Raw genomic sequence first — 25,433 nt, 5'->3', positions numbered from 1 at the left:
TGTAATTCAGATACGTATACAGACTGTGTTGTGTGTATATGCACCCTGTTTTATTTTTCTTAACAAAATGTGATCATTCTCTGTTATTTTATTGTCCTTTTATGAGGTGGGGGCCAAGGGCTCGGAAGCTGGAGTGAAGAGACACATGATGTGTGTGTGACTCTGGGCGCCTCTTTCCTCAATTCCTCTACCAAAGGGTGAGGGACCAGACTCACTGATCCCTAGAGGCCTGCTCTTGCCATTGTCTTCCTGGTCTAGTAGAAGGCGGCATATTCTTCCTGTGGTTCAGGCCAAAATATTTGTTTCCCCTCTCTCATAGTCCATTTCCTATCCATCGACATTTGACATTTCCAATCTACCATAAAAATATTTTCAGAAACCGACCACTTCTCACCACCTTCACTGTGGTTTTTCTTGTCAAATCACCACACTCTTATTCCAGATTATAGCAACGGCCTCCAGACTGGTCTCCCCCTTCTGCCCTTGCCTATATCAACCCAACAGACAGAGCATCCTTCTAAACCCAAGTCAGATCACAGCATTCCTCTGCTCAAATTCCTCCAGTATCTTCCCATTCAACTCAGAGTAAAAGCAAAGTCCTTAAAATGGCTCACAGAGCTTTACAGAGCTTTCACCCACTTGTTCTTGCTCTGACCTAATTTACTTTTTTTCCAGTAGCATACTCTGCTATGGCCACACTGACCTCCTTGTATTCATTTAATTCCAGTATAGTTAATGTACACTGAGTACAGGATTAGTCTCAGGTGTACAGTATAGTGAATCAACACCTCCATACATGACTCAGTGCTCATCATGGTAAGTGTGCTCTTAATCCCCTTCACCTATTTCACGCATCACCTCACCTACCTCCCTTTTGGTAATTATCAGTTTGTTCTCTATGGTTAAGAATCTGTTTATTGGCTTGTCTCTTTTTTCCTTTGTTCATTTGTTTTGTTTCTTAAATTGCACATATAAGTGAAATCATCATATGGTATCTGTCTTTCTCTGGCTTATTTCATTTAGCAATATATCCTCTAGATCCATCCATGTTGCCACAAATGGCCATATTTCATTCTTTTTCATGGCTGAGTAATATTCCATTATATATGCATATGTATATGTGTGTGTGTGTGTGTATATATATATATATATATATACATACACACACACACACACACACACACGCACACACACATACATCACATCTTCTTTTTCCATTCATCTATCAATGGACACTTGGGCTGCTACCATAATTAGGCTATTGGAAATTATGTTATAATAAACATAGGGGTGCATATGTCTTTTCAAATTAGTGTTTTTGTATTCTTTGGGAAAATACCCAGTAGTAGAATTACTGGACCATATGGTGATTCTATTTTTAATTTTTGAAGAGCCTTTCCACAGTGGATGTGCCAGTTTGCATTCCTACCAACAGTGCATGACAGTTCTGCTTTCTCCAAATTCTCACCAACAGTTGTCGTTTCTTGTGTTTTTGATTTTAGCCATTCTATCCAGTGTGAGGTGATATCTCATTGTGGTTTTGATTTGCATTTCCCTGATGATGAGTGATGTTAAGCATCTTTTCATAAGTCTGTGGGCCATCTGTATGTCTTCTTTGGAGATCTGTCTGTTCATGTTATCTGACCATTTTTAAATTGGATTTCTTAAATGGTGTTGAGTTGATGTGTTCTTTATATATTTCAGATACTGACCCGTTATTGAACATACCATTTGCAAATATCTTCTCCCATTCAGTAGGTTGTCTTTTAGTTTTGTTGATTGTTTCCTTTGCTGTGCAGAAGCTTTTTATTTTGATGTAGTCCCAAAAAGTTTATTTTTGCTTTTATTTCTCTTGCCTCAGGAGACAGAACTAGAAAAATATTGCTACAAGCAGATGTCAGAGAAATTACTGCCTGTGCTCTCTTCTAGGATTTTTATGGTTTCAGGTCTCACATTTAGGTCTTTAATCCAGTTTGAGTTTATTTTTGTGTATGGTGTAAGAAAGCGGTCCAGTTTCATTCTTTTGCTTGTAGCTCTCCAGTTTTCCCAGCACCATTTTTGGAAGAGACTATCTTTTCCCCACTGGATATTCTTGCCTCCTTTGTCATAGATTAGTTGACCATATAATCTTGGGTTGATTTCTGGGCTCTTTATTCTGTTCCATTGATCTATGTGTCTAATTTTGTGCCAGTACCAACCATCTTGATTACTACAGCTTTGTAGTACATCTTGAAAACTGGGATTGTGATACCTCCAGTTTTGTTCTTCCTTTTTAAGACTATTTTGGCTATTTGAGGTCTTTTGTGATTCCATACAAATTTTAGGATTTTAGGACTTTTTGTTCTAGTTCTGTAAAAAATACCGCTGGTATTTTGATAGGAACAAATAACAATATTTGTTCTCCCAATCCATGAGCATGGGATGGTTTTCCGTTTCTTTGTGTCATCTTTAATTTCTTTTACCAATGTCTTATAGTTTTCAGAGTACAGATCTTTCACCTCCTTGGTCAGGTTTATTTCTAGGTATTTTATGCTTTTTGGTGCAATTGAAAATGGGATTATTTTCTTAATTTCCCTTTTTGCTACTTCATTATTAGTGTAGAGAAATGCAACAGATTTCTATATATTGATTTTGTGTCCTGTGACCTTACTGAATTCATTTATCAGTTCTAGTAGTTTTTTGGTGGAGTCTCTAGGGTTTTCTATATACAGTATCATACATACTGACCTCCTTTTAACTTTTCAAATAGGCTAGGCACATTCCCTCCTGGGGCCTTAGCCCTTGCTATTCTCTCTGCCCAGAATGCTCTTCTCAAAGAAATGCACAGGGCTTGTTTCCTCACCTACTTTAGGGCTTTGTTTAGATACCACCAGTGGTATCTTCCCTGACTATTTAAAGAGACTGAAATCCCTCCTCTCTGCCCCCAGACACCCTCTCCCACTTTCCTGATTTTTCTCCATAATAGGTATACCTGCTGACATGGTATGTATATTACTTATTTATTTGTGTTGTCTATCTCCCCTCAATCAAATGTAAGCTTCACAAGGGCAGGGATTTTTGTTAATTTTGTTCACTGTTCTAGTCCCAGGGCCCAGCACAGAGATAATAAATATTTATTAATGAAAAATAATGCATTTCCTTATCCTTATCTTCTTACTCTTCCATTTGATTCTTCATTTTAGTCATTACATTTTTAACTTCCAAGAGCTGTTTTTTTCCCCTCAGAATATTTTTTTAAAAGCAGCATTTTTGCTGTTCTTCTCATGCCATGATTGCAACAACTTATCTCTCTTTGATTATTCTTTTATCTTAGAGATTTTCCTTGGATGTCTGGTAATCTCATTAACACTTTATTTTATTTTTTTAAATAATTTTTTATTAGGTTATGTTAGTCATTAACACTTTAAAACCAACCTTTAGGGGTACAATTTATTTACAATCAAGTTAACATATTTTAATTGTCCAGGTAATGGCTTTTGACAAATGTATAAACCCACATAACCAGCATCCCAATCAATAAATAGAATATTAGTGTCACTCCAGAAAGTTCTCTGTGTCCCTTTGAATCCAATCCCCACTCCACACATCCCAAGCAACCATTGTTCAGCTTTCTGTCACTAGACTTGGTCTTGCTCATTCTATAAATTTATATAAATCGAATCATATAGTATGCAGTTTTTTGTATCTGGCTTCTTCCATTGAGCATAATGAGATTCATCCACATTTTTGCATATATCAATGGTTCCTTTCTGCTCTATATGCCATGGTTTGCTTATCAGTTCACCTATTGATAAATATGTAGGTTTTTACTAATTTAGCTTTATTGAGCTGTCTGCTGTGAAAATACAAGTCTGTGTGGACAACAGCCTGGACAAAGGTGAGGCAAGCCAAGAAACCTAGGTCACAAAATTTAAGGAGGCACTCATTCTTGGGCTCATGTAAGTACCAACCCTGCACCTGTACAACTCTGAAAGTGAGTGCCTCCTTAAATTTCCCACTTGAGTCACTTCGCTTCCCTCACCCTAGTCCAGGCCCTGGTGTGGATAAACATTTTGATTTTTCCTCGGTAAATACTTAGGAGTGGAATCGCTGGATCATAGGAGAGTTACGTGTTTAACTTCGTAAAAAAGGAAACTGTCAGACAGCTTTCCAAAGTGGTTGCATCATTGTACACTCCTACCAGCAGCTGATGAGACTTCCAGTTGCTCTACATCCTCACCAACAAGTGTATTTCCAGTCTTTTCTGTTCTGCTGCCACAGAACAATTGCTTCTTGTAAATATGGCTCATACCTGTGATTCTTGTTGTCATCCTCATCTTCTTTGCTTCCCTAATCCAAACCAGATTCAGGAGAGCTTTTGCTGAACTGTTTCCATGCCCACTGTTGCAAACAAAAGAAATAGAGCCCTGCAGCTCTAAGTGAGCTCTTCATCTTCAGGAAGAGTGTTTTCAATGGTGCATTTCTGAGATCTGCCCCCACTGGGTCCCTTAACTTCTCTCTGAGTTTCTGTTCCATTCTCCTTCACAGCACCTGTCTGATCTCAGCTGCTTTTGTTAGCCTTTACACGTATTTTGGTACCTGTGGATTCTATCTTCTACCTTTGCTGAAAATAGAGTTTTCAAAGTTTTTCCTTTTTGCTTTTGCATAGTTTTCTAAGAGTAAAAGAGTTAAAGTGCTTCTTTATGTATTCATATAAACTTTATTTGCATTTCTGAGTAAACTGTGGAAGCAGAGGTAGAGATATATATAGTTGGAAGGAGATATAATCGTGTTAATTTCTAATTAGGACTGCCTAATGATAAGGTTGATCGAATCCTAACAGTATCTGAAAATGATGCGACCTTTTTTCAAGAGACTCTCTAGTAAGACTGTGGTGGCCAGGTATAACAAAGAATCCTTATTATAGTCAATGCATCTCAGGAGCAAATTGGGGAAGGCAAATTCCCACTTGCATCAGTAATTCCAACAGAGAGTTCTGTGGTTCTCATAGGATCTGGCTTTCTTGACTAAGACATTAGAAAGGGCCATAGAATCAATGAAATGGAGGTGACATGGGCTCAGAAGCATTCCAAGCATAGTTCCTGCCACCCAGAAATGAACTGGTGGGTTCTTCCAGGAATGGAATGAACTCACTGCCCTTCCGATTTAAACTGAGTGTGAACCTGCGTTTTTTTCTCTTCCCTGGTGAAATGAACCAACTGGGGTATAGTTTTAAAAACATATGCACAGGTTCTAGAACATACAAAGATTTTAAATGTATGTATAAAAGTAATGTATGTTTATAAAATAATTTAGACAGTATAGACAGTGAAGAGTAAAAGTAAGTACTGTTATTCATGATTCTAGATTTTAACACCACAAATCTCTGTATATCTCTCTATACAAATATTCCTATAAATACATAATTATAGGGTATAGAGAACAACACTCACATGCTGGTAACTGTAATTCTTTGGAGAAGAGAGTGAATTTGGGAGAAGGGAAATCTTCACTATTTATATACTTACATATTGTCTAACATTTCTAATACTAAGAATATATCCGTGTATTATATAATTTTTACTATATTATCAGCTTTATAGAGGCATAATTGACATAAAATAAACTGCATATATTTTTAAAATTTTATGTATTTATTTTAACTGCATGTATTGAATGTGTATAATTTGATAACTTAAAATCTATATTCACTTGTGAAACCATCACCACAATCAAGGTAATGAAAATATTTGTCACCTGAAAGTTTCCTTACAACTTTTCATAATCTCTCCTCTCCTGACCTCCCCACCCACTCCCAGGCAACCACTGATATGTTTTCTATCACTGAAGATTATTTAACATCTAGTATATGAGATAAGTGGAATATGTTTCCTAACTTCTTTTACTCAGCATAATTATTTTAAGATTTATCCATCTTGTAGCTGTATCAGTGGTTTATTCTTTTTTGTGTCTGAGTAGTTATGTAATTTTAATTTTATTTATTTATTTTTTAGTTACATAATTTTTAAAGGAAAAATTCAGGGAGAAGGAGGTAAGAGAAGGCTAGATAACACATACGCCTCAAACACTGAAGTGTTGCCATCCATTTTAAAATGTTACTTAAATTTTTAAATATATTAAAAAGATAATGTTGCCTTACCTCACAGTCCCATTTCCAGGAGCAACCACGAATGAATTTGTGTAAGCTTCGAAAAACCTGACTGGGTGATTTTCTAAAAGATGCATCTTTTTAAATTATAAAAGCAACATATGCTCCCCGCGACGTGTTAAGGAAAACACCGCGTGCGTAGACAGGAGCCCAGAGCTCAGGGGGCAGAGCTGACGGGAGTCGCCGGCCGCGCTCTGAGATCAACGCCCCGCCCAGTTGCCCCAGGCCCCGGACCCCGGGAGCACGGCCCTGACTGCAGTGGCAGCAACAGGTCGCCAGGTGGTGCTGCGGCGCCGGGCTCCGGAGCTTCGTGACTGGAGGGGAGCCACCGCGCGCGGGAGCACGTGATCCGGGTCTCCTGCTCGGGCTCCCGGATCACGTGACGAGGCCCGGAAGCCGCGGGTCCCGGCAGCTGAGGGGGATGGCTGGGGCTCCGCGCTGAGGCGAGGACAGGTGGGCTGCGCCGAAGCGGGAGCCAGAGTCGGAGCGGAGCCCGAGCCGGAGCTCGAGGGGTGAGTCCGCGCGCTGACGGGTCGGGGCTGGGGGCGAGTCACCGCCTAAGGCGGGACCCACGTCGCCTTCCTCTGGGGCGCAGCGGATGCTCCGGGTCAGGCACTGACCGGCTTGGGGTGCGGGTCCGAGTCTCCTCGGCTCCGCCGCCTCAGCCGCGGTAAGATGCGGGCACCCCCCCGGGATGAGGCGAACTGGAGGCACTGTCTCCCTTGACCTCCTCTTGCTGTTTGACAGGTGGGGAAACTGAGGTACCGAGGTGCGAAGGGTCACCCAGACGATCAGGCAGGGCTTCTTCCACGCTTCCCAAAGGAGCCCAGTCTCCTCGGGCAAGTCGCCGCCCTCTGTGGGAGCCCTGTTGGGGACTTGCGAATAGTGGGTCTTTGGGTCAGAGAATACCAGAACTGGGACCTCCCCCCGCCCTGGGAAGTCATCTGGTGCAACCCCCTTCCAGGACAGTTGGGGAAATAGAGGCTCGGTGCTTGCCTAAGGTCACCCAGTGAGCTAGTGGCATCCCTGCGACTAGAATCCAAGTCTCCCCACGCTCCAGCAGCTGTTCGCTTTTCCCCACACTGCCTCCTGCGGACGACTTGACACGTGAAAAGGCACCGTTTTCCTGTCTTCTCTTCTGGCGCTCCCTTTTTTAGCTCCGCATTCTCCATCTCTCGGATTGGCTTGGCTCTGGGTGTGGTTCCCTGTTTCAGTGTTCAGGATTTTTTCTGCAGCCTCATCATTCTGTAGGTTTTCCTTATACCGTCCTGCAATTTTGTGTAAATGGTGCTGAAATATGAAAAAGGAATTGGGAATATGCTCCTGGGAGGGTAGGTGGCTGGCTCCCAGCAGGGGTTGTGGAGAGCCCTGGCATTAACTTGAAGAATGTAAAGCCCTGGGCTGTAGTTTTTCAGTAACTTGTCTCATTTGGGGAATGTTGGTTATTTGGATGCAGTCATTTGAGGCTTGCTGAAATGAGATAGCAGCATGGGGTAATGGAAGGAACCGAGATTGGGGAATTGGTGGATTTTGTTCTAACTCTGACACTTGCTTTGCAGCCTTGGGTGACTCCCATCCTGGAGTGGGTTTAGGTTTCCCAGCCTGTACAGTGATGGATCCCTAAGGACGTTTTCTGCTCTGACATTCTGTGCATCTAGCTCTGTTTGTCTTCTAATCCAAGTGAGTTTTCCCCTGTGTACATTACTGTCGCCTTGCGACAAGGGTTAATCCAGTTGTCCAGGAAGCAGTCTCCTTACTTCACGTATTTCTAGGTTACCATGAAATCCTCCTCTGTCTTCTTTTTTTTTTTTTTTAAAGATTTTTTATTTATTTATTTGACAGAGATAGAGACAGCCAGCGAGAGAGGGAACACAAGTAGGGGGAGTGGGAGAGGAAGAAGCAGGCTCATAGAGGAGGAACCTGACGTGGGGCTCGATCCCGGAACGCCGGGATCACGCCCTGAGCCGAAGGCAGACGCTTTAACCGCTGTGCCACCCAGGCGCCCCCCTCCTCTGTCTTTTTATCTCTATATTAAGTTCAATCTAAATGTTGACAGCTGAAAATGATTTTGACTGTCTCTAATTACTTTAAACATGATCAAGGCCCTCTTGACTCTTGTCGAGAGCCTAGTCTACAGTAATTAACTTGTACATTTAGAGTATGTTTTCTTTAAAGATGTTTTTGTGGAGGAAGTAAAGGGACACAAAGGATGGTCTTTTGCTCTGAGTTTGAGACTGTGGGGTGGAGGCTGTATGAAGAAGAGGCTGTTATGATGCCGGTATTAAGTCTCTCTTCTTTTGTTTTCTGATTGTGCCATTTATAATGACCTGCTGTTGAGTCCTTATTTTCCCTTTAAACCATGTAGCTGTTCATTCAGCCTCATCTCTCTGGCAGCTTGAAGTGCTCAGAGCTGTCTTTTGTCTATTTTAAAGGCAGATTCTGTTTCTTCTGCAATATTCCAGAGAATACGACAAGGACCAATGGATGCAAGTCCCAAAAGGGGAGTGGTTTTTGGGTGAGCATAAGAACTTTCAAAGAATAAGAGCTCTTTCATGTTGCAGCAAGGAGCATGGAGGTCCATGTCACTGGAGATAATTGTCGTTGGGCAGTTGCTTTTGGAAATGGTATAGATTACATTATTGTGTTGGATAGAGCTTTGGACTAGATAAAGTTTGAGGTTTTCTTCCAACTCAGGAGTTCCGTGAAATTCTAGGACTGGACTTGTTAGCATGTAGACTGTGAAGTAGAGTGGGTGTCCACTTCTGTGACTGCTTTATTTTTCCCCTTGCCTCAGACAACTACTTTCTCTTATGTTAAGTACTCTTGTTGTTGTTGTTTTTAATTCCTCCTCCTTTCTCCAGGGAGTGTCTCGATTCTTCAAATGCTTGCTCTCTCTTCCAAGGTCAGATGCTGAAGAGTCATTGTGCTGTTAATGATACATTTCTTCTTTCCACCGTGACCGGAAAGCAAGATCCTAGAACTGGGCTGAGTGAATGGACTTTGGTTTCTACTTGGCTGGCGTAGCTCTGATAACCCCTTCCAGAAGTCTGTGACTGACTGACCACTAACACGTAGGCTAGCTTTTCTCTTTGTTCCGCAGAGGAGACTCACACTGAGCCTTTTTACCTCAACGTAGGCCTTGGAGGAATCCTGATCTTCCCTCCTTAAAGCCTTACTGGATCTAAGCACACAAAGCTAGCTCTGTTTTATGTGTGTGGGGTCCCATGGATGAGACATTTTGAATGTGTCAAAACAGAAACCACATGATGTTGCATTTGGTGCCATCTCTTCTTTTATCTCCCAAATATTTCTCTTGGAAGCCTTGACACCCAGGGCCAGTTCTCAATGGCCCTCTCTAGTAGGAAATACTCCTCTGTGCTTCCCTATTCCGTGGAATGTGTCTATCTGTGTTACTGGGATGCTCATGGCACATAGACCACCATTTCCAAGGTGGAGACCTAGCTCAGCTCTCTAGGGTGATGAAATGGAGAAGAACTGCAGAACTGCAAGTTTGCATAGTGAACTTTCTGACTTCCTGCTCTTGAACTTCTCTATGGTGATAATTGCATCTAGCTCTGAACTCATGTACTTTTTATTATGCAGAATTCTTCCTGCACACCTGATCTTGCCCCTGTCTTGTTCCAAGGGAGATTGCAGGGAGGATAGATAATTTATGGTGTGATAGAAACATGGACTGAGAATCTGGTATGTTGTATTCTTATCCCACATCTTTAACCAGCTGGGCCTTGGTTTTCTCACCTTTGAATGAGAAGCTGGGGCTTTAGATCTTCTGTAGGTCATGCCTGGTCCTAACGTTAGTGGTTTTTATGATTGTGAGTAAAAAGTGAGCGTGTTTGTCTCATCAGCCCCTCCTGTGGAGAGCCTGCTGAGGTCAGCAGCTGCTTTGCGGCTGCCCTCTCACCAGACTCTTTTCTGCAGGAGTCAAATTATGGAATGTACTTCTGTGGTAGGTTAAATGGAGTTTTATCTGATGCCGTTTAAAAACAAATCTTGTGGAAATTAGAAATTTTCACTTTCCTCCTTGTAGACCACACATAGCAACACAGTCTGTGTCCTTGTTCATGACTTTGGAATTCCAGCAATAGAGAAGAGAAAAATGCATCTAGAGAATTTGCTGTTTCTCTGGGTTCCAAAGTCTAACCCAATGTAATTGTTTCAGAATAATGGGTGGCACTTGTAGTCTGCAGATATCACCAATCCATGAACTCTGGTAGGAGGTGAGGCCTGGCATGTACCTATCATAATAAGATCATATGTATTTTTCTAGTGCCTAGTATAAATCCACCTGTAATCAAGATCATTTAGGAAGCTGGTTAAAAATAAAAATGCTCAGAGTGAATCAGATTGGGCTGAGAAGTCTGTTTGGTTTTTTTAAGCGGTTTTATTGAGATATAATTCACATGGCATGGCATACAGTTCAGCCATTTAAAATGTACAATTCAGTGGTTTTTAGTATATTCACAGAGGAGTGTGACTATCACCAAAATCAATTTTAGAACCTTTCCATCACCCCAAAAGAAACTGTTCTTAGGTGTCACCTGCTAATTCCCTACCCCAAACCCTAGGCAACTACTACTCTGTTTTGTGTTCTGGACTTTCATATGAACAAAGTCGTATAATATATGGTGCTCTGTGACTGACTTTTTTCGATTAGAATAATATTTTCAAGGTTCACCCATGTGGCCCCATGTATCAGTATTTAATTTCTTTTTATTGCTAAGTAATATTTTATCAATATACCACGTTTCATTTATCCATTCATCAGGTTTGTTTTTACATTTTGGCTCTTAGGAATAATGCTGCTGTGAACATTTGTGTACCACGTTTTTCTGTGGACATACATTTTCATTTCAGGATATACCTAGGAGTAGAGTTGCTGGGTCATATGGTAAGTATGTTTTGAGGAACTGCAAGACTGTTGTCCATAGTGGCTGCACCATTTTACATTCCCACCAACTGTGTTAGAGTGTTCTCATTTCTCCACAGCTTCACCAGTATTTATTATTATCTGTCTTTGATTTTAGCCATCTTGATGGATATGAAGTAGTTTTGATTTGCATTTACCTGATGGCTAATGATATTGGGTATCTTTTCGTGTGATTATTGGACATTTTGACATCTTTGGCAAAATGATTATTCAGATGCTTTGCCTATTTTTTAATTGGATTGACTTTTTATTATTGAGTTGTAATAGTTCTTTATATTTTCTGGATATAAGTCTCTTCTCAGAAATATGATTTGCAGAAATTTTCTCCCATTGTGTGGGTTTTCACTCTCCTGATGGTGTCTTTTGAGGCACAAACATTTTTAATTTCGATAATCTCTAATTTACCTATTTTTTTCTTATTTTTGCTTGCGCCTTTTCTGTCATATGTAAGAAACCATTACGTAATCCGAGGTCATGAAGATTTATGCTTATGTTTTTTCCTAAGAGTTTTATAGTTTAACTCCTGTGTTTAGGTCTTGGATCCATTTTGAGTTAATTTTTGCCTATGGTGTGAGGTAGAGTTCCAACTTCATTCTTTGTATATGAATATCCAGTAGTCCCAGCATGATTTGTTGAAAAGACAGTTCGTTCCCCATTGAATTATCTTGTCACCCTTGTCAAAAATCAGTTGACCCATAGATGTGAGGGTTTATTTCTGGACTCTCAATTCTGTTCCATTGATCTATGTGTCTATCCTTATGCTAGTACCATATCGTCTTGATTACTATAGTTTTGTACTGAGTTTTGAAATTGGGAAGTCCTCCAACTTTGTTCTTCTTTTCCAAAATTGTTTTGGCTAATGTGAGCCTCTTGAATTTCCACGTGAATTTTTAGACTCAGCATGTCAATTTCTGCAAAAAAGCAACTGGGATTTGGATAGGAATTCAGCCGAATCTGTAGGTCAGTTTGGGGAATATTGCCATCTTAACAACATTGAATCTTCTAATTCGTGAACATTGGGATATTTTTTCAATTTTTTAGGCCTTTAATTTCTTTCAACAATATTTCATAGTTTTCATGTGCAAGTCTTACACATGCTTGGTTTAAATTTATTCCTAAGAATTTTATTCTTTTTGACGCTATTATAAACAGAACTGTTTTCTCAATTTAATTTTCAGATTGTTCATTGCAAGTGCATAGAAACAAACTGGTTTTTGTATACTGATCTTGTGTCTTACAACTCTGCTTAATTTACTAATTCTCCTAGTTTTCAGTGGATAATTTTTTATATGTTTACAAGTCACCCTTAAAAGTATTGTTTAGTTTTTGGTGATGAAGCTGAATAGTACTTTAGTAGTGCCTCTCCCTCTCTCCATTCCTTTTTCCTCCCCTGACCTTCCCATATGCCCCCAAAGAGAGCTATAAATATATATAAATAGATTCTCTTTCCCTTGTTGGAATTGTCCTTGTTTATTGTACTGAATTTGGAATAGAAACCAATCAGTAAACTCTTAGATGGTTATTTTGAGAACATTTTATGTATTTTCAAAAGTGAGTAAATATGAGGCTGTTAGGTGGATGAAAGATGCTCAGTTTTTATTTTGCTGGAAATTAAAGAAATGTAAAATAAAACAGTACAAGGAACAACCTGTCCGTTTAAAAGAACAAAAATTAAAATGATAAAAGCCAACATTGGCAAGAGTTATGAAGAAACAGTCATGTCCATATATTGCTAGTGATGCTGTAGGTTAGTTCAACTGTTTGTATGTCAGGAACCATAAAAATGAACTTATTCACCTAGTTCTAGGCCAAAGATATGTCTCAAAAATTAAAAACTATTTGTATGAATTCTTAATTAGCTGTGATATAAGAGATTAAAAAAAAGAAAGCATAAGCCTCAAATCAACAGTTGGGAGCTAGTGAAGCAAATAATTATATCAGTATAATGATGGACCATTATATTGCAACAAAACATAATTAGTATGTGTACTGTACGGATTCAAGGAAGGATAGATATGAAATAAGCGGGAAAACCTTAAAATAATGAGGATATTGATAACTAAAAAAATAGGTTATGTAAGAAAAAAGAAAATTTGTTAAGGTTATACATATAGCTGATATTTCAGTGCAATTGTGGTTGAATGTATACTTGAAAAAAAATATTTTTCCACCAAACATGCTTTTCTTAGTTTGTAGTGGTTCACCCTTTTGGGTCTAAATATCTAACAAAAATTTTGACTTTGTGTTGATGGGCCACATGTATAAACTCTCTTCTTTGTCCTCCAGAACCTGAAGGACAAGCTTGTCCTGAATTGTCACATATTATGTCCCTCATGTTAACAGTTAGCAGGTGCTATTAAAATCTCCCACAGGGCAGGACTCACAATTGCACAAGAGATTTGGAAACCAGGTTTCATCAAAGGGAGCCCAGCGCAGGGTGGCCTTGGAGGCCAACACTCAGTGGGGACAGCTAGAGTGCAAGAGAAGGTAGCCTTTGTTGCAGAAAGAGCCACAGAAGGAATTCCAGGAGGGACTGCACCTACTCCCTCTATAGTGCTTGGATCCCTACTTCACAGCTTTGAGAAAGGCCTTCTTCTTGGACTTTCCTAGGAATGGGGAGCACGTTGTCTTCCAGATCAGTCTGTTCCATTGGACAACTCCTTTTGATGAAGATTCTTCCTTGTGTCTAGCCAAAGACCTGCCTCCCTCTACTTTCCACCTACTGATCCTATTTCTGACTCATCTTCGCTGTCCCACAGGACAAGTCTTATCCATAGGACAGCTTTTAAAAGCAGTTTTTATACCTGCCAAGTTGTCATTTCTCAATGTTGAACCTTCTCAGTGCCTCTAGTCATCCCCCCTCAGGCTGGTCTTGAGCCCTGGCTATGCCACAGTTGCTTATTCCCTTACTAGTGTACTGCCTGGAACAGAATACAGTGCACGGCAAAAACAAGCGGTGCTATCATCTACCTGCGGTTCTGACGCTTGTGCAACCTAGAATTAGCTGATTTGGCATCTATTATGAAATCATTGACTTCTGTCAAGCTTATCATCAGCTAAAACTCATAAGTAGTGTTATTTTTTTCTTTTCAACATGCATAGAGTTGCCAAGCCACATCTGCCACATCCTGCAGTTGTTTCTCAGACTTTAGATCTATAGATTCTAGCTTCTATTGGAGCAGTTTCTTAGCAATATTCTGCTGGGGGGGTGGATAACTTTTTATACACAATGTAAAGAAGCCTCTTTACAGTATTTGAAATAAATTGAGCGTCTGGGCCAAGTAAGCAATAAAGTGGTTTCTTGGTTGTTGGGAGGGGTAGGGGAACTTGTCAGTCCCTGTATCCTGTCCCTTCTCCCTCAGTAATGTGCAGGATTCATCTGGAAGGCCCTATTCCTCAGACACTTTGGTATGTTGGAAAAGACTAGAAATTAACTGTTGTTTGCCTAGATGATTACATTGGTCGATTCCTGGAGTATTAGTACTAGAGAGATACTGAGAGGTCTTTCAGTTCATTGCCCCTTACCCCTTGCTGCACATTTGGGGGTAAATAAAGAGAACTGTTCCATGTTACTAAGGAAACTGGCGATAAAGTCAGCCTCAGAACCCAGGCCTTCTGACATACATAGACACTGACCTATTAGCTTTGCTTGGATAGCATCTTTCAACTGCTCATGTTAAGATACTTTATAGATATTTTTCCTCCTAGCCCTCTTATGAGTTTAATTGCCCCAGAGCTAGATGACTTCTTTGAATCCTTCCAATATGTGAGTAAATGATGCCCTCTTAGATATTTAACGAAGTCACTCTGCTGGTAAAGCTGGGCAGGATCCTTTCTGGGACTTCCAGAGCCTTTACTTGCTTTCTGCCAGGCACTTTCCCTGTGGGATTATGTGGGTCCACTCTTCGTTACGGTCAGTGGGAGAAAATGAGAGACCCTTAAGGGTCTCTTAAGGGTCAGAGTAGGGCCAGTTTCCAAAGAGTCTCCTGGGACTTGACCTGGGGGAGCACTCAGCACAGAGCTATCCTCTGGCAGCGAGTGTTGGGGGTTGGACAGGATGGAGTGTTTTGATGACTGACAGAGATCCTGCGTCTTCACCAGGTGTCTGAGACAGTGCATCAGACTCACGGTGGGCTTCAGCCGCATGCTGGGGGAGAGCCCGCTTATAGGCAGGCAGTTGTGCCAGTCTGCCAAGTGTCAGGAGGATTTTTATTTGTAATTTTTAAGGTACATGTACTTTTCTTTCCTCACTTGCTTGCAGATTCTTGGGGGGCAGGAAGTTGACTCTGTTTCATTATAATATTCCCTCGTTGCAAGTGGCAGTGCCTTCAGTAGACTTCTAGGTTCAGGCAGGGCAGCAGGATATATGTTTATTGCTTTGCTGCTACCTGCTTTTAGTAGAGCAGGTTCCTTCATCGTTTGGGGGGTTGAGTCTTCATTTGTAAAATGATCAGTTTGGAGTGACCGCTGAGGGCTCTTTTAGCAATAGTGTCTAGGGTTCTGTGGGCTTACAGAACTCCCAAAATGTATCCTTATTGTGTGGCTCAGAGAAGTTGTTGTTCTTCTCTATTCTGCAGTAGCATTACTGAGAAGGTTCACCCTGGAGACAATACCCTCACCATCCTTCCCCAGCACACAACAGAAAGGGTTTCTTTTTTCACGGTCTTTACAAAGTTGGCGAATCCATAAAAATAAAAAAGAAGGGGAGGAGGGGAGGTGTTGAAATGAGGGCCAGTGGTGAGCCCTCTCATGCTCCTGCTCTTCCCTCTGAGCTGCTTGCAATTCTGGTTTATTGCAAGATAAGAGTCCTTGGGCCAGGGGAGGAGGTTCACTGGTGACCTCCAAAGAATACAGGATGGGCCAGAGGTCATGGTGGAGAGAGAGAGGAGGTGATCTGTGGCTCTGGAACCTGGTGGGGAATCTGAGAAGAAATGGATGATATGGAGGGGATTTCTTGAATGCAACAAGGTCCTTTTTCTAATGCATGCAGGAGAAAAATAAGATGCTGCGAGGACTATTCAGGTTCTCATCCTCTGAGAGCTTCACTCTGGGGAAGATGGACATAGATACAATCTAACTGTTGTTCAGTGTTCAAAGAAATCAGCTCAAAGGAGAATATAGTTACTCCCAACCTAAGGAACAGGGAAGGCTTCCTGGAAGCACCTGTCTGCATCTTCCCCCACCCATCCCACGCAGTGCCTCACCTTTGCTCTGTCCAGGTGTGTGGTGGCAAATTTAGAAATTTATGAGTGGGGCACTGAGAAGGTTGGGAGACAGAAGCCAAGTGAGCTCAGCCCGCCCTTGTGTACTTTGCACTTTTCCCATTTCCCTTGGTATCAGGCACTGTCACTGTACTTAACTCATAGTGCAGCTGTCACTGAGCTGCTGTGACAATGGCTGCTTCTGCCCCAGAGCCCACCACAGACTTGGAGCTAAAGGCCCCAGCAACTGGTGGTCTTAGCACTGACCCTGTCCCCCCAGCTACCATGTCCACGCAGAGACTTCGGAATGAGGACTACCATGACTACAGCTCCACGGATGTGAGCCCAGAGGAAAGCCCATCTGAAGGCCTAAACAACTTCTCTTCCCAGGGCTCCTACCAGCGGTTTGGGGAAAGCAACAGCACAACGTGAGTAGCTATTTCTTCTTCCCTCCTGGGTGTGATTGATGTTTTTGTGTTCTGTATTAGTAAGATAGTCTCCCTTAGAGGTATTTTTGCTTCCCCATTTTATCAATTCCCCATTTTAAAAATGGAAGGAAGATATAAAGAGATTGGGTGAGTAACAGCTCTGAGACTTGAGTTCCTTGCTGGCCACTCTCCCTCCCATCTGTTTTATATTCTTTGCTCCTTCCAGCTGTGTTGGTCCCAGAAGGCTGGTGCTGAACATAAGAGAAACTTCTAGAGAGAACATTCTCTTAATTCAGAACCATGGATCATCTATGCTAGAACCGCAAATACCTCCTGGGCTCTATTGGAAGCTTCATTTGCAGGGTCTCACCCAGACCTCTGTCCCCATCACCAAACAGCCAGTTCATTTGGCTGAAGAAGTGGTAAGAGGAAGGAAGGAATAATTTCTCCTGCACTTAAAAAATTCAAGAGGTCGAGGGGTGCTTGGGTGGCTCAGTCAGTTAAGCATCCAACTCTTGATTTTAGCTCTGGGTCATGATCTCAGGGTTGTGAGATAGAGCCTCACATTGGGCTCCACACTGGGCATGGAGCCTGCTTAAGATTCTCTCTTTCCCTCTCCCTCTGCTCCTCCCCTCCCCACTCTCTCTCTTTCCCCCTTCTCTCTTAAAAAAAAAATTCAAGAGGTTGAGAAGATGTCTGCTTTGCATTCCCTAGGGAAGGGTAAGTCTTACCTCTGGAAACTGAATCCCATGACTTATCTGGGTGGAATTTGGCCCCTTCTGGGCCTTTGTTTCCCCAAATGTAAGAGAAAATTAAGAACCCCACTGTGAAGCTATGCTGACTGCTACTGACCCGCTTGACTTAGAAGATTCAGAGGAGGGTTTTCTACCCCTTTGAGTTCTCTGACTCAGTCCTGAATCTCAACAGACCCCTGATATTTTCTCTAAATCCCAGCATTCCATCTTTTTTGGCCCTTCTGTTTATTCCCCAAGCTTAACTGTTATCCTCTCTGTGTTCCCTTGTGGGTTGGGTGTGACTTATCGAGGGATCCTTTATGTGCTAGACTTATGATGTCCCGTGTGACTGCCCAATCCAACTATTGAAGCTTCTGTTGGAGGTCATTACTGGTGAAGCTCCCACTGGCTGCAGTCTCTCCTAGAGCAGGGCATTTTCTCTTGTGAACTGGGATAGAGCTAGAGGATATGGTATGTCCACATTAACACTAGCTGATTTCTGCTCCTAAAGATTCAGTCTCTATAGCTTATTTCTCATGGGACATGCTTTTGTAGATTCCCCCATTTGCTTACAGTGTTGGCTGATGGGAAAGATGGCATAGAGAACAACTGGCAGCAGTGAGGACCATCTTTCCCCTGTTTTCCCTGACCTGTCCATCCAGTTGGCTTCCCCCAGCCAGAAGGAGCTCCAGGTGCACCCAATGGCATGTGATAGCTTCCCTTCAGAAGTCATACTCATTGTGAAATACTTTTCTGAGCTGCTCTCTCTATAGTTTCCCTTTCTGTTTTTGCTCCTTCTTGTTCTCAGGCATCAGCTTGTCTGTGCAATGCTTGCCATATGGGGTCTAAATTTTCATTTTTAAGGGACCTCTCTGAAGTTCAAAAGCAACCACTAGCAACTTCAGGATGGTAGTTCATAGGTTTTGTATGTATTGAAAGTAATATGTGCCTATTAGCTATTCTGATGATCTTTTTTTCACATTGGGTTATAACTAGTAGTCAACCTAAAATTATTTCTCCTTGCTTGTTAAGAATTGAGAAAATCAGGAGATACCTTCCTTGGGCTTGTATTGGGATGTTTTCCAGGGTATGGTTTGTTGTGAGGGCCCATCCTGCCCTAATACTGTGGTATACGGGTCAAGGAAAGCCCATCTGTAAATGAGGTCAGGTATCACAAGTGACCTAGGGAAAGTACTCCCTTGGACTTGGAGGGTTGGTTGAGTACTTGCCTGGAGCCCGGATCCACATAAGCATTTATGTGTAGAAAACGTGCCAGGTGTATTTCAGGTGTAAGCTGATTCAGGTGACTGTGTTAGCTCTCGTGAATCTCTGATATGTCAGAGTGTTAAGAGATAAGCTTTTGAGCTGGATTTCTTGTCTACTGTGCCTTGCCCCACCCTGTTATCTACTTTGCAAAGGAGCAAAGAATGCAGAACAGAGTACAAGGAACAAAATACAAGGAATAAAGTACATGCATGCGCATAACAGGCTCTTCTAAGGGTTAGAGGTTCAGTGAAAGTCTCTATTCGAGGGTGCAAATAGGAACTCCAGACACATCTATAATGGTGTGTTTAGTGAGGTTATTTCCTAACACTTGATATTGTCAAGCTATTGACTGCTTTGACAACAGCCTCATTTTATTCTATTGGGCAAGTTTTTCTTATTGTTGCCCTGTTGGGTCACGTTATACCAGCTGTTGATTGAGCTTTGGTACTTTTTCCCCGAGCTGGCAGGCTGAGAAACCAGTTAACTGAAACTGGCTTTCTCTAGGTTATCTAGGGCAGCCGTTTGCAAAGTGTGGTCTTCAGATCCTTTGGGGTTTCCGAGACCATTTCAAGAAGTCTGTGAAATTGAAGCTATTTTCATAATAATGCTAAGATGTTATTTGTCTTTCACTGTGTTGACATTTACACGGATGGGTCAGCAGCAGTGGTGGGTAAAATTGCTGGTACAATAGCATAAACTGGGGCAGCGCCACCAACTTACGCTGGTCATCATCTTTTTTTGCTGCCACGCGTGTACAAAGAATCAGCCAGTTTCACTTAAGCAGGTCCTTGGTGAAGCAGTCAAATTACTCATTTTATTACTTAATGCTTCAGTACAGGGTTTTAAGTAATCTGCGTGACCAAATGGGAAGTAGACATGAAATACTTCTGCGTACCAAATATGATACTTGTCGCAAGGACAAGACCTTGAGTGATTATTGGAATTGTGAACTGAACTAGCTGCTTTTTTTTTCGTAGAACACTATTTTTGCTAGGAAGAACTAGTGAACAATAGGTTATTCAGACCTGAGTATTTGACAGTACTGAGTACTTCATTTCTTGAAAATGAAAGGAATGAGACCATCACCTCAAGAAAAACAGTCAGTGGTATTTGTTGCCCACAATAAAATTTGAGCTTTCAAACAAAACTAGAAGAAAACTAGTATCCAGCACTGTGAGCTTGACACCTTCCCTCTACTTAAAGACTTCTGATAAGATCAGTGATATGAATAAATGTGATTTTTTTCAGATATTGTATAATGAAACGTGCCAGCATTTGGAAGATCTGCATAATTCAGGGAACCAGTATCTTCCAAATGGCCAGTGTGATACTAGAAAATTGTGCATGAGGGGCGCCTGGGTGGCTCAGTCGTTAAGCATCTGCCTTCAGCTCAGGGCGTGATCCCAGGGTCCTGGGATCGAGCCCCACATCGGCTCCTCCGCTAGGAGCCTGCTTCTTTCTCTCCCATCCCCCTGCTTGTGTTCCCTCTCTCACCAGCTGTCTCTCTCTCTCTGTCAAATAAATAAATAAATCTTTAAAAAAAAAGAAAGAAAGAAAATTGTGCATGAGTAAAAGATCCATTTGAAGGCAAGATCACAAGTATGTTTTAATGTGATAGGATATCGGAAAGTTCAGACTGCACATCATCACTAACTTCTAAGAAACAGCCTGTGTCGAATTTCAATGTAGTATCAAAGGAAAATTACAATTGTCTAAAGAGACTATTAAAACACGTTCCTACTGCATGTCTGTATGAGGACAGATTTTCTTCATGTACTTCAACCAAAACAACATATCACAACAAATTGAATGCAGAAGTAGATAATCCTGCTGTCAAGGAAGACATTAAACAGGTTTGCAGAAAAAGTAAATTAGCGCCAGTTTTTATTTTGTAAAATAGAATTACTTTTCATTAAAAATCTGTTATTTTAAAAAATAATAACAATTTAAGGGGCGCGTGGGTTGCTCAGTTGGTTAAGTGTCTGTCTTTGGCTTGGGTTGTGATCCCAGCGTCCTGGGATCAAGCCCCTTGTTGGACTCAGTGTTGTACCTGCGTCTCCCTCTCCCTCTGCCCTTCCACCCCTTATGCTCTTTCACTTACTCTCTCTTGCTGTCTCAAATAAATGGATAAAAATCTTTAAAAAATAATAGTTTTTAAAATCCGTTATATTTGCATGTAATTTTGTTATTTTAATTAATTCTTTTAAAAAATTTTTCAATTTTAACTTGCAGTAGGTATCACCAGACATAATTCATATAAGCAAAAGCTATTTGGTATCCTCAATAATTTATAAGTGTATAAAGGGCTTCCAAGATGAAAAAGTGTAAAAACTACTGATTTCGAACATAAACAGAGCTATAGAGATTTTCAAGGTTCCCTTCCTATACACCCCCTAGTTAAGACTTTGTAGTCCATGGAGTTGATTTTGTGATACTCTGTGGTTTTGGGTGATCCAAGCTTGAGGCCATTGATTAAAAAGAATAATGTTGGCCAGTTGCCTAGAATCCTGGTGTTTTAGAGCTGAAGAGACGTTGGAAAGTATGCTGTCCTATCCAGTCCCCTACTCTACAGCTGAGACAAAGGTCCAGACAAGGGAGGGGAATTGTTATACGGGGTTACTGGCAGAGCCAGGGCTAGAAGGGACCTGATCCCCTACAAAACACAGCTCAGAGGCATTTTGGGGAGGCCTCTAGTAGGGAAGTGAGTTTGCTACAATGCTTACCTTTGCCTGAAGTGGATTAAACATTTGCTCAGATAGACATTTGATTGGCCCATCATCCTGCCCATAATCTCTTGGTCACTTGGCTGCTGATAATGGAGGAGTCACCCCTGTACCCTTGCAGTCCTTAAGCTATTTCTTCAGCATAGTCCAGGAGAGTGCTTAGCCTCTTCTCATTTAGATTCAAAGATACTTTCTTGATCCTTCCTGAAAAGCTTGGGAATGGTAAGAAGGTCAAGAGGTTTTCTTCCTGGAGGTAGGAGAAAGGTTACCAAAAGTAAAATTCCATTCCAGAGAGCATAGATAGGTCATATTTATTATGGTCTTTACGAGTTAACACATGTTATTTGCTTTCAGTTTCTACTGAATTGCAGATGTGAAGAAATATATGGAAGCATCATCTAGGAGTGATTTAGGGTATTTGTGCAGAAGAATTTCCAGACAGTGCCAGGGGCCAAACCTTGAATGAGTCTGTGATTGGGGGCAAAGTGATGCTGTATTTGACCTGTTTTGTATCCTGGAGGTAACAGGATAGAAAATGTGGCAGATGAGGATACTTCTCTGCTGCCAGTCCTTTGAGGAGTTCCCATTCTCTACAGGATGCTCACCGTCACCCCACCCAAGTGACCACAAAACTGACACACTCCTCTGTGTTGGTGCCCCAAGTCTCTCCCTAGACTTGTGTTCCCAGGCCTTTCTTCCCCACAGGCACACTGGCAAGCTCTGCCTATCCTGCTGGGCTCAGCTTGGTCTCCCCTAGAACCCTCACCTGCCTCCCCCTCCCTGAGCACTGTTCCTGGGCACTTCTTAAGAAGACATCTTTCTATCTGGGTGGTTATTAATGTATCTGCCTTATTTTCATTGAGACATTATTAATTTTTAGAGACTGAGGTCTGTATCTGATTCATATTTACTTCTACCACTGTATTAACACAATGTTTTACATATAACAGTATTTGCTGAGTGAAAAAATGAATGAGGATGCATGAGAGGCTTTATAATTACAGCTTGAGGTGGACAGTCTGTATAACAGGTGAGGGGAAAATCTGTCCTCGAGGCGATAAACTAGGTGACATTTGAAGAGGGCTTCTCCAATCCTAGGACTCTGGCATTTGACTTTTTTTGAATACAAAGTACACCAGGGACTGGCCGATTGTGATACCATATTCCTTTTAATCTGTTTACTTTGCATAAAATTTTCTGTTATGGATTCTAGTCTTCTATTTTTTATTTCCCTCATCCTCTCACACCAGTGTCTGTCCTTCACACTTATGCTTGTCGTCCTCTGTTGCAGTTTTGAATCTGAGTCTTTACAGTGGACAGCTTTGGTGAAACCCGGGCCAGAGCCACTAGGAAAGGATGAAGTGCCTACAGAGAGCCCTGGTGTCCCTCTGTTCTAATCTCCAAAAAGCTGGGGTTCTTGGAGATGCCTCAGGGCACAGAGCTTACAGCTTACAGAGCTTACAGAGGCCACGAGAGGGCTCGGGGGTCAAACTGCCTGGGCTTGCATCCTGGGTTTTGAAATGAAACTCTTTACTGGGTGTGTGACCTTGAGCAAGTGTCTTCTTCCTCATCCATAAAATAAAATGAATACATATCTCATAGGGTTGTTGTTGAAATTGAATGAGATAATGCATGAAAGCACTTAGCACAGTGTTATATGATTAATAAATGTTAGCTATCATTATTGTTAACATGCCCTTCTCTACTTTCTTCCCACTTCAGATGGTTCCAGACTTTGATCCACCTGTTAAAAGGCAACATTGGCACAGGACTCCTGGGGCTGCCTCTGGCAGTGAAAAATGCTGGCATCTTGGTAAGGGTCTGCATTGGCGGAGGGAAGTATCATGACAAATTTTAAGAGATGGTGTGTGTTTTTTTAAATCTATTTCATTTAAAACTTTTAAAAATGGAAAGCTTTTTAAATTCAGCTGAGAAAGAGCAAAATTCAGGTGTTTATTCACTTAAACATATTTATTGAGGGCCTTCTGTGTGTTGGATGTTGTTCTAGGCTCTGAATATTATTGGTGAATAAAAAAGAGAGAGATTCTTGCCCTCACGGAGCTTACCTTGTGGTGAGGAGGATGTATTTAAAATGTCTATCAATAATATTAACTAATGAATTAGTAACAGAAGTCTGTTAGTTTTCTACGTAGTCCTTCCACACCCCACCGCTAGGAGGCCAACTCTAAAAATTTTACTTTTTCCTTTATGATTCATCCCCTATAGCCTATAATCTAAAGCCATTTGGTTTCTCTTAGAACAAGAGATAGCTCAGAGCTGTGGATTGCCCTTAGCTAAGGGCTGTTTTCCCTGATCTGGCATTGCTCTAATGAGAACTTTCCCCTTCCCTCCACCCCTTCACCTGTCTCATCTTCCCAGATCACAGGAGCCTTCTGTTCGGCTGATTTATAGCTGTCTTGGAACAGCCTTATCTTGTGTCATTCTTCTCCATGAGGTTAACTCTTTTGAAGGCATGCTAAGGTTCAGGTGGTGCCCTTCTCACCAGGCTAATCTCCACTATCACATTTCTTTCTCTAGTGCTGTGTCACTGGAAGGTGCCTTAGTAGCATTTTGATCATTCCCAAATCCAGTCTCCCTTGGGCTCACTTCTAATTCTACCTGCTTGTCTCTCTCTCTCTTGTCCGCAACACCTGTCTCCAGATGGGTCCCCTCAGCCTGCTGGTGATAGGCATCGTAGCTGTGCACTGCATGAGTATCCTGGTGAAATGTGCTCACCACTTCTGCCGCAGGTGAGAGCCCTCTGGGCTGCCGAATTGTCCCTTTGGGTTCTGTTACCAGCACTGAAAGAGAGGACTTAGGCAGAACACTCTAAATTCTTTGTGCCAGCCGAAGGTGGCTGCTAATGATTGCAGCAGTCCTTTTCCCTGGTTATTTTTGTGTTCTTTTTCAGTTTGTTGTCATCTGTCATATTTACTTATGTCCAGTGGACAGAGACCACATTCTACTTCCATGTGCTTTGTAGTATTTACCCCACTGAAATGATTCTACCAGATGGTTGTTAATTATAAGAAAGTAACTGGCCTGTCAACATTTTCTGGTCCTTGACAGCATTAGATACAGGACTCAGTGGTTTCTCCAGGGTAACAGGTGGGGAACTGGCCCAGGTCTCGGTGAGTTACCTTTGTTCTGTCACTTATTGTCAAACCCACACACTCTGCCCTTCCTCCCAGACTAAACAAGCCCTTTGTGGACTATGGGGAGACAGTGATGTACGGACTGGAATCCAGCCCCAGCTCCTGGCTCCGGAACCACGCACACTGGGGAAGGTAACCAGTTTTCTTTTTCGTTACTGCTGTGAACTCCCAGAGCAGAGGCCTTCAGACAGGGTGGTGAGATGTGGCAGATGGTGTGAGCAGTGGAAAGAGCATTGGGTCTGTGGGTTTGGCATCTAGCTCAGATCTGCCAGCAATCATCTGGTGACCTTGGCTCTGTGACCCCTTTCTTCTCTGGTCCTCGGTTTCCTCATTGATAAACTGGCTGTTCCAGCTTTGGCAGTCTATGACCAGTGATTATTTTTTAATTCACTCATATGTTCAGTAAAGGTTTTTAAGCCCTCTCTTATAAGTGGTGCAGAACAATTCTACATATTGGGAGGGGGCATCCTCCTGGGGTAGATTTTGTGGTCCTGGCCCTCTAGGGATTTGTAGTCTCTATAAGGAGAAGGATGTGTGGGAGACATGAGGACAAGAGATCAGGAATAGTCTATACCAGTAGAGAGAATATCACGAGCTAGAAGTGTATCCTAGGAGCTCAGACAGGGAGGAGATTTAAGTACTGTTGCCTGTTGCAGATGAGAAGTGCACATGATAGGTGTTTTAAGGGCAGGACACTGGGCAGGAGAAAGAAGTCTTCAAGGAAGAGATGAGGTGAGCTAGAACCAATGGTTTATTGGGAAAAGACACATTTCAAGAGGTGGGGAGTGTTTGGAAATTTCTCCTTATGGTAACTTTTCAGATGCCTAGAG

General features: G+C 41.8%; 2 protein-coding genes across 5 annotated transcripts in view; one reads left to right on the top strand and one right to left on the bottom strand.

Moving 5' to 3' along the window:
- LOC148108854 (proton-coupled amino acid transporter 2-like) overlaps positions 1 to 6,329 on the bottom strand; it is a 29,038-nt gene extending 22,709 nt beyond the window's left edge. For both annotated transcript variants that reach the window (XM_087867844.1, XM_087867843.1), the window contains exon 1: positions 6,140 to 6,329. Coding sequence is in view for 1 of the 2 variants with exons in the window: in XM_087867843.1 (XP_087723969.1) it covers positions 6,140 to 6,225 (86 nt within the window). In the remaining variant the exon portion in view is untranslated. The remainder of the gene's footprint in view (positions 1 to 6,139) is intronic.
- Positions 6,330 to 6,524: 195 nt separating this feature from the next.
- SLC36A1 (solute carrier family 36 member 1) overlaps positions 6,525 to 25,433 on the top strand; it is a 47,534-nt gene continuing 28,625 nt past the window's right edge. The window contains exons 1-6 of one of the 3 annotated variants that reach the window (XM_087867842.1): positions 6,531 to 6,660; positions 7,708 to 7,828; positions 16,578 to 16,725; positions 23,171 to 23,261; positions 24,110 to 24,198; positions 24,640 to 24,735. In XM_087867842.1, coding sequence (XP_087723968.1) covers positions 16,583 to 16,725; positions 23,171 to 23,261; positions 24,110 to 24,198; positions 24,640 to 24,735 — 419 coding nt within the window. In that variant the 5' untranslated portion in view covers positions 6,531 to 6,660; positions 7,708 to 7,828; positions 16,578 to 16,582. The other 2 variants (XM_045815367.2, XM_087867841.1) reach the window with 2 other exon arrangements.

The sequence above is a fragment of the Ursus americanus genome, chromosome 15 (assembly GCF_024610735.1).
Source record: "Ursus americanus isolate L20-20 chromosome 15, mUrsAme1.1.p, whole genome shotgun sequence".
Classification (NCBI taxonomy): Eukaryota; Metazoa; Chordata; class Mammalia; order Carnivora; family Ursidae; genus Ursus; species Ursus americanus.
This window is presented reverse-complemented; position numbering and strand designations above follow the sequence as displayed.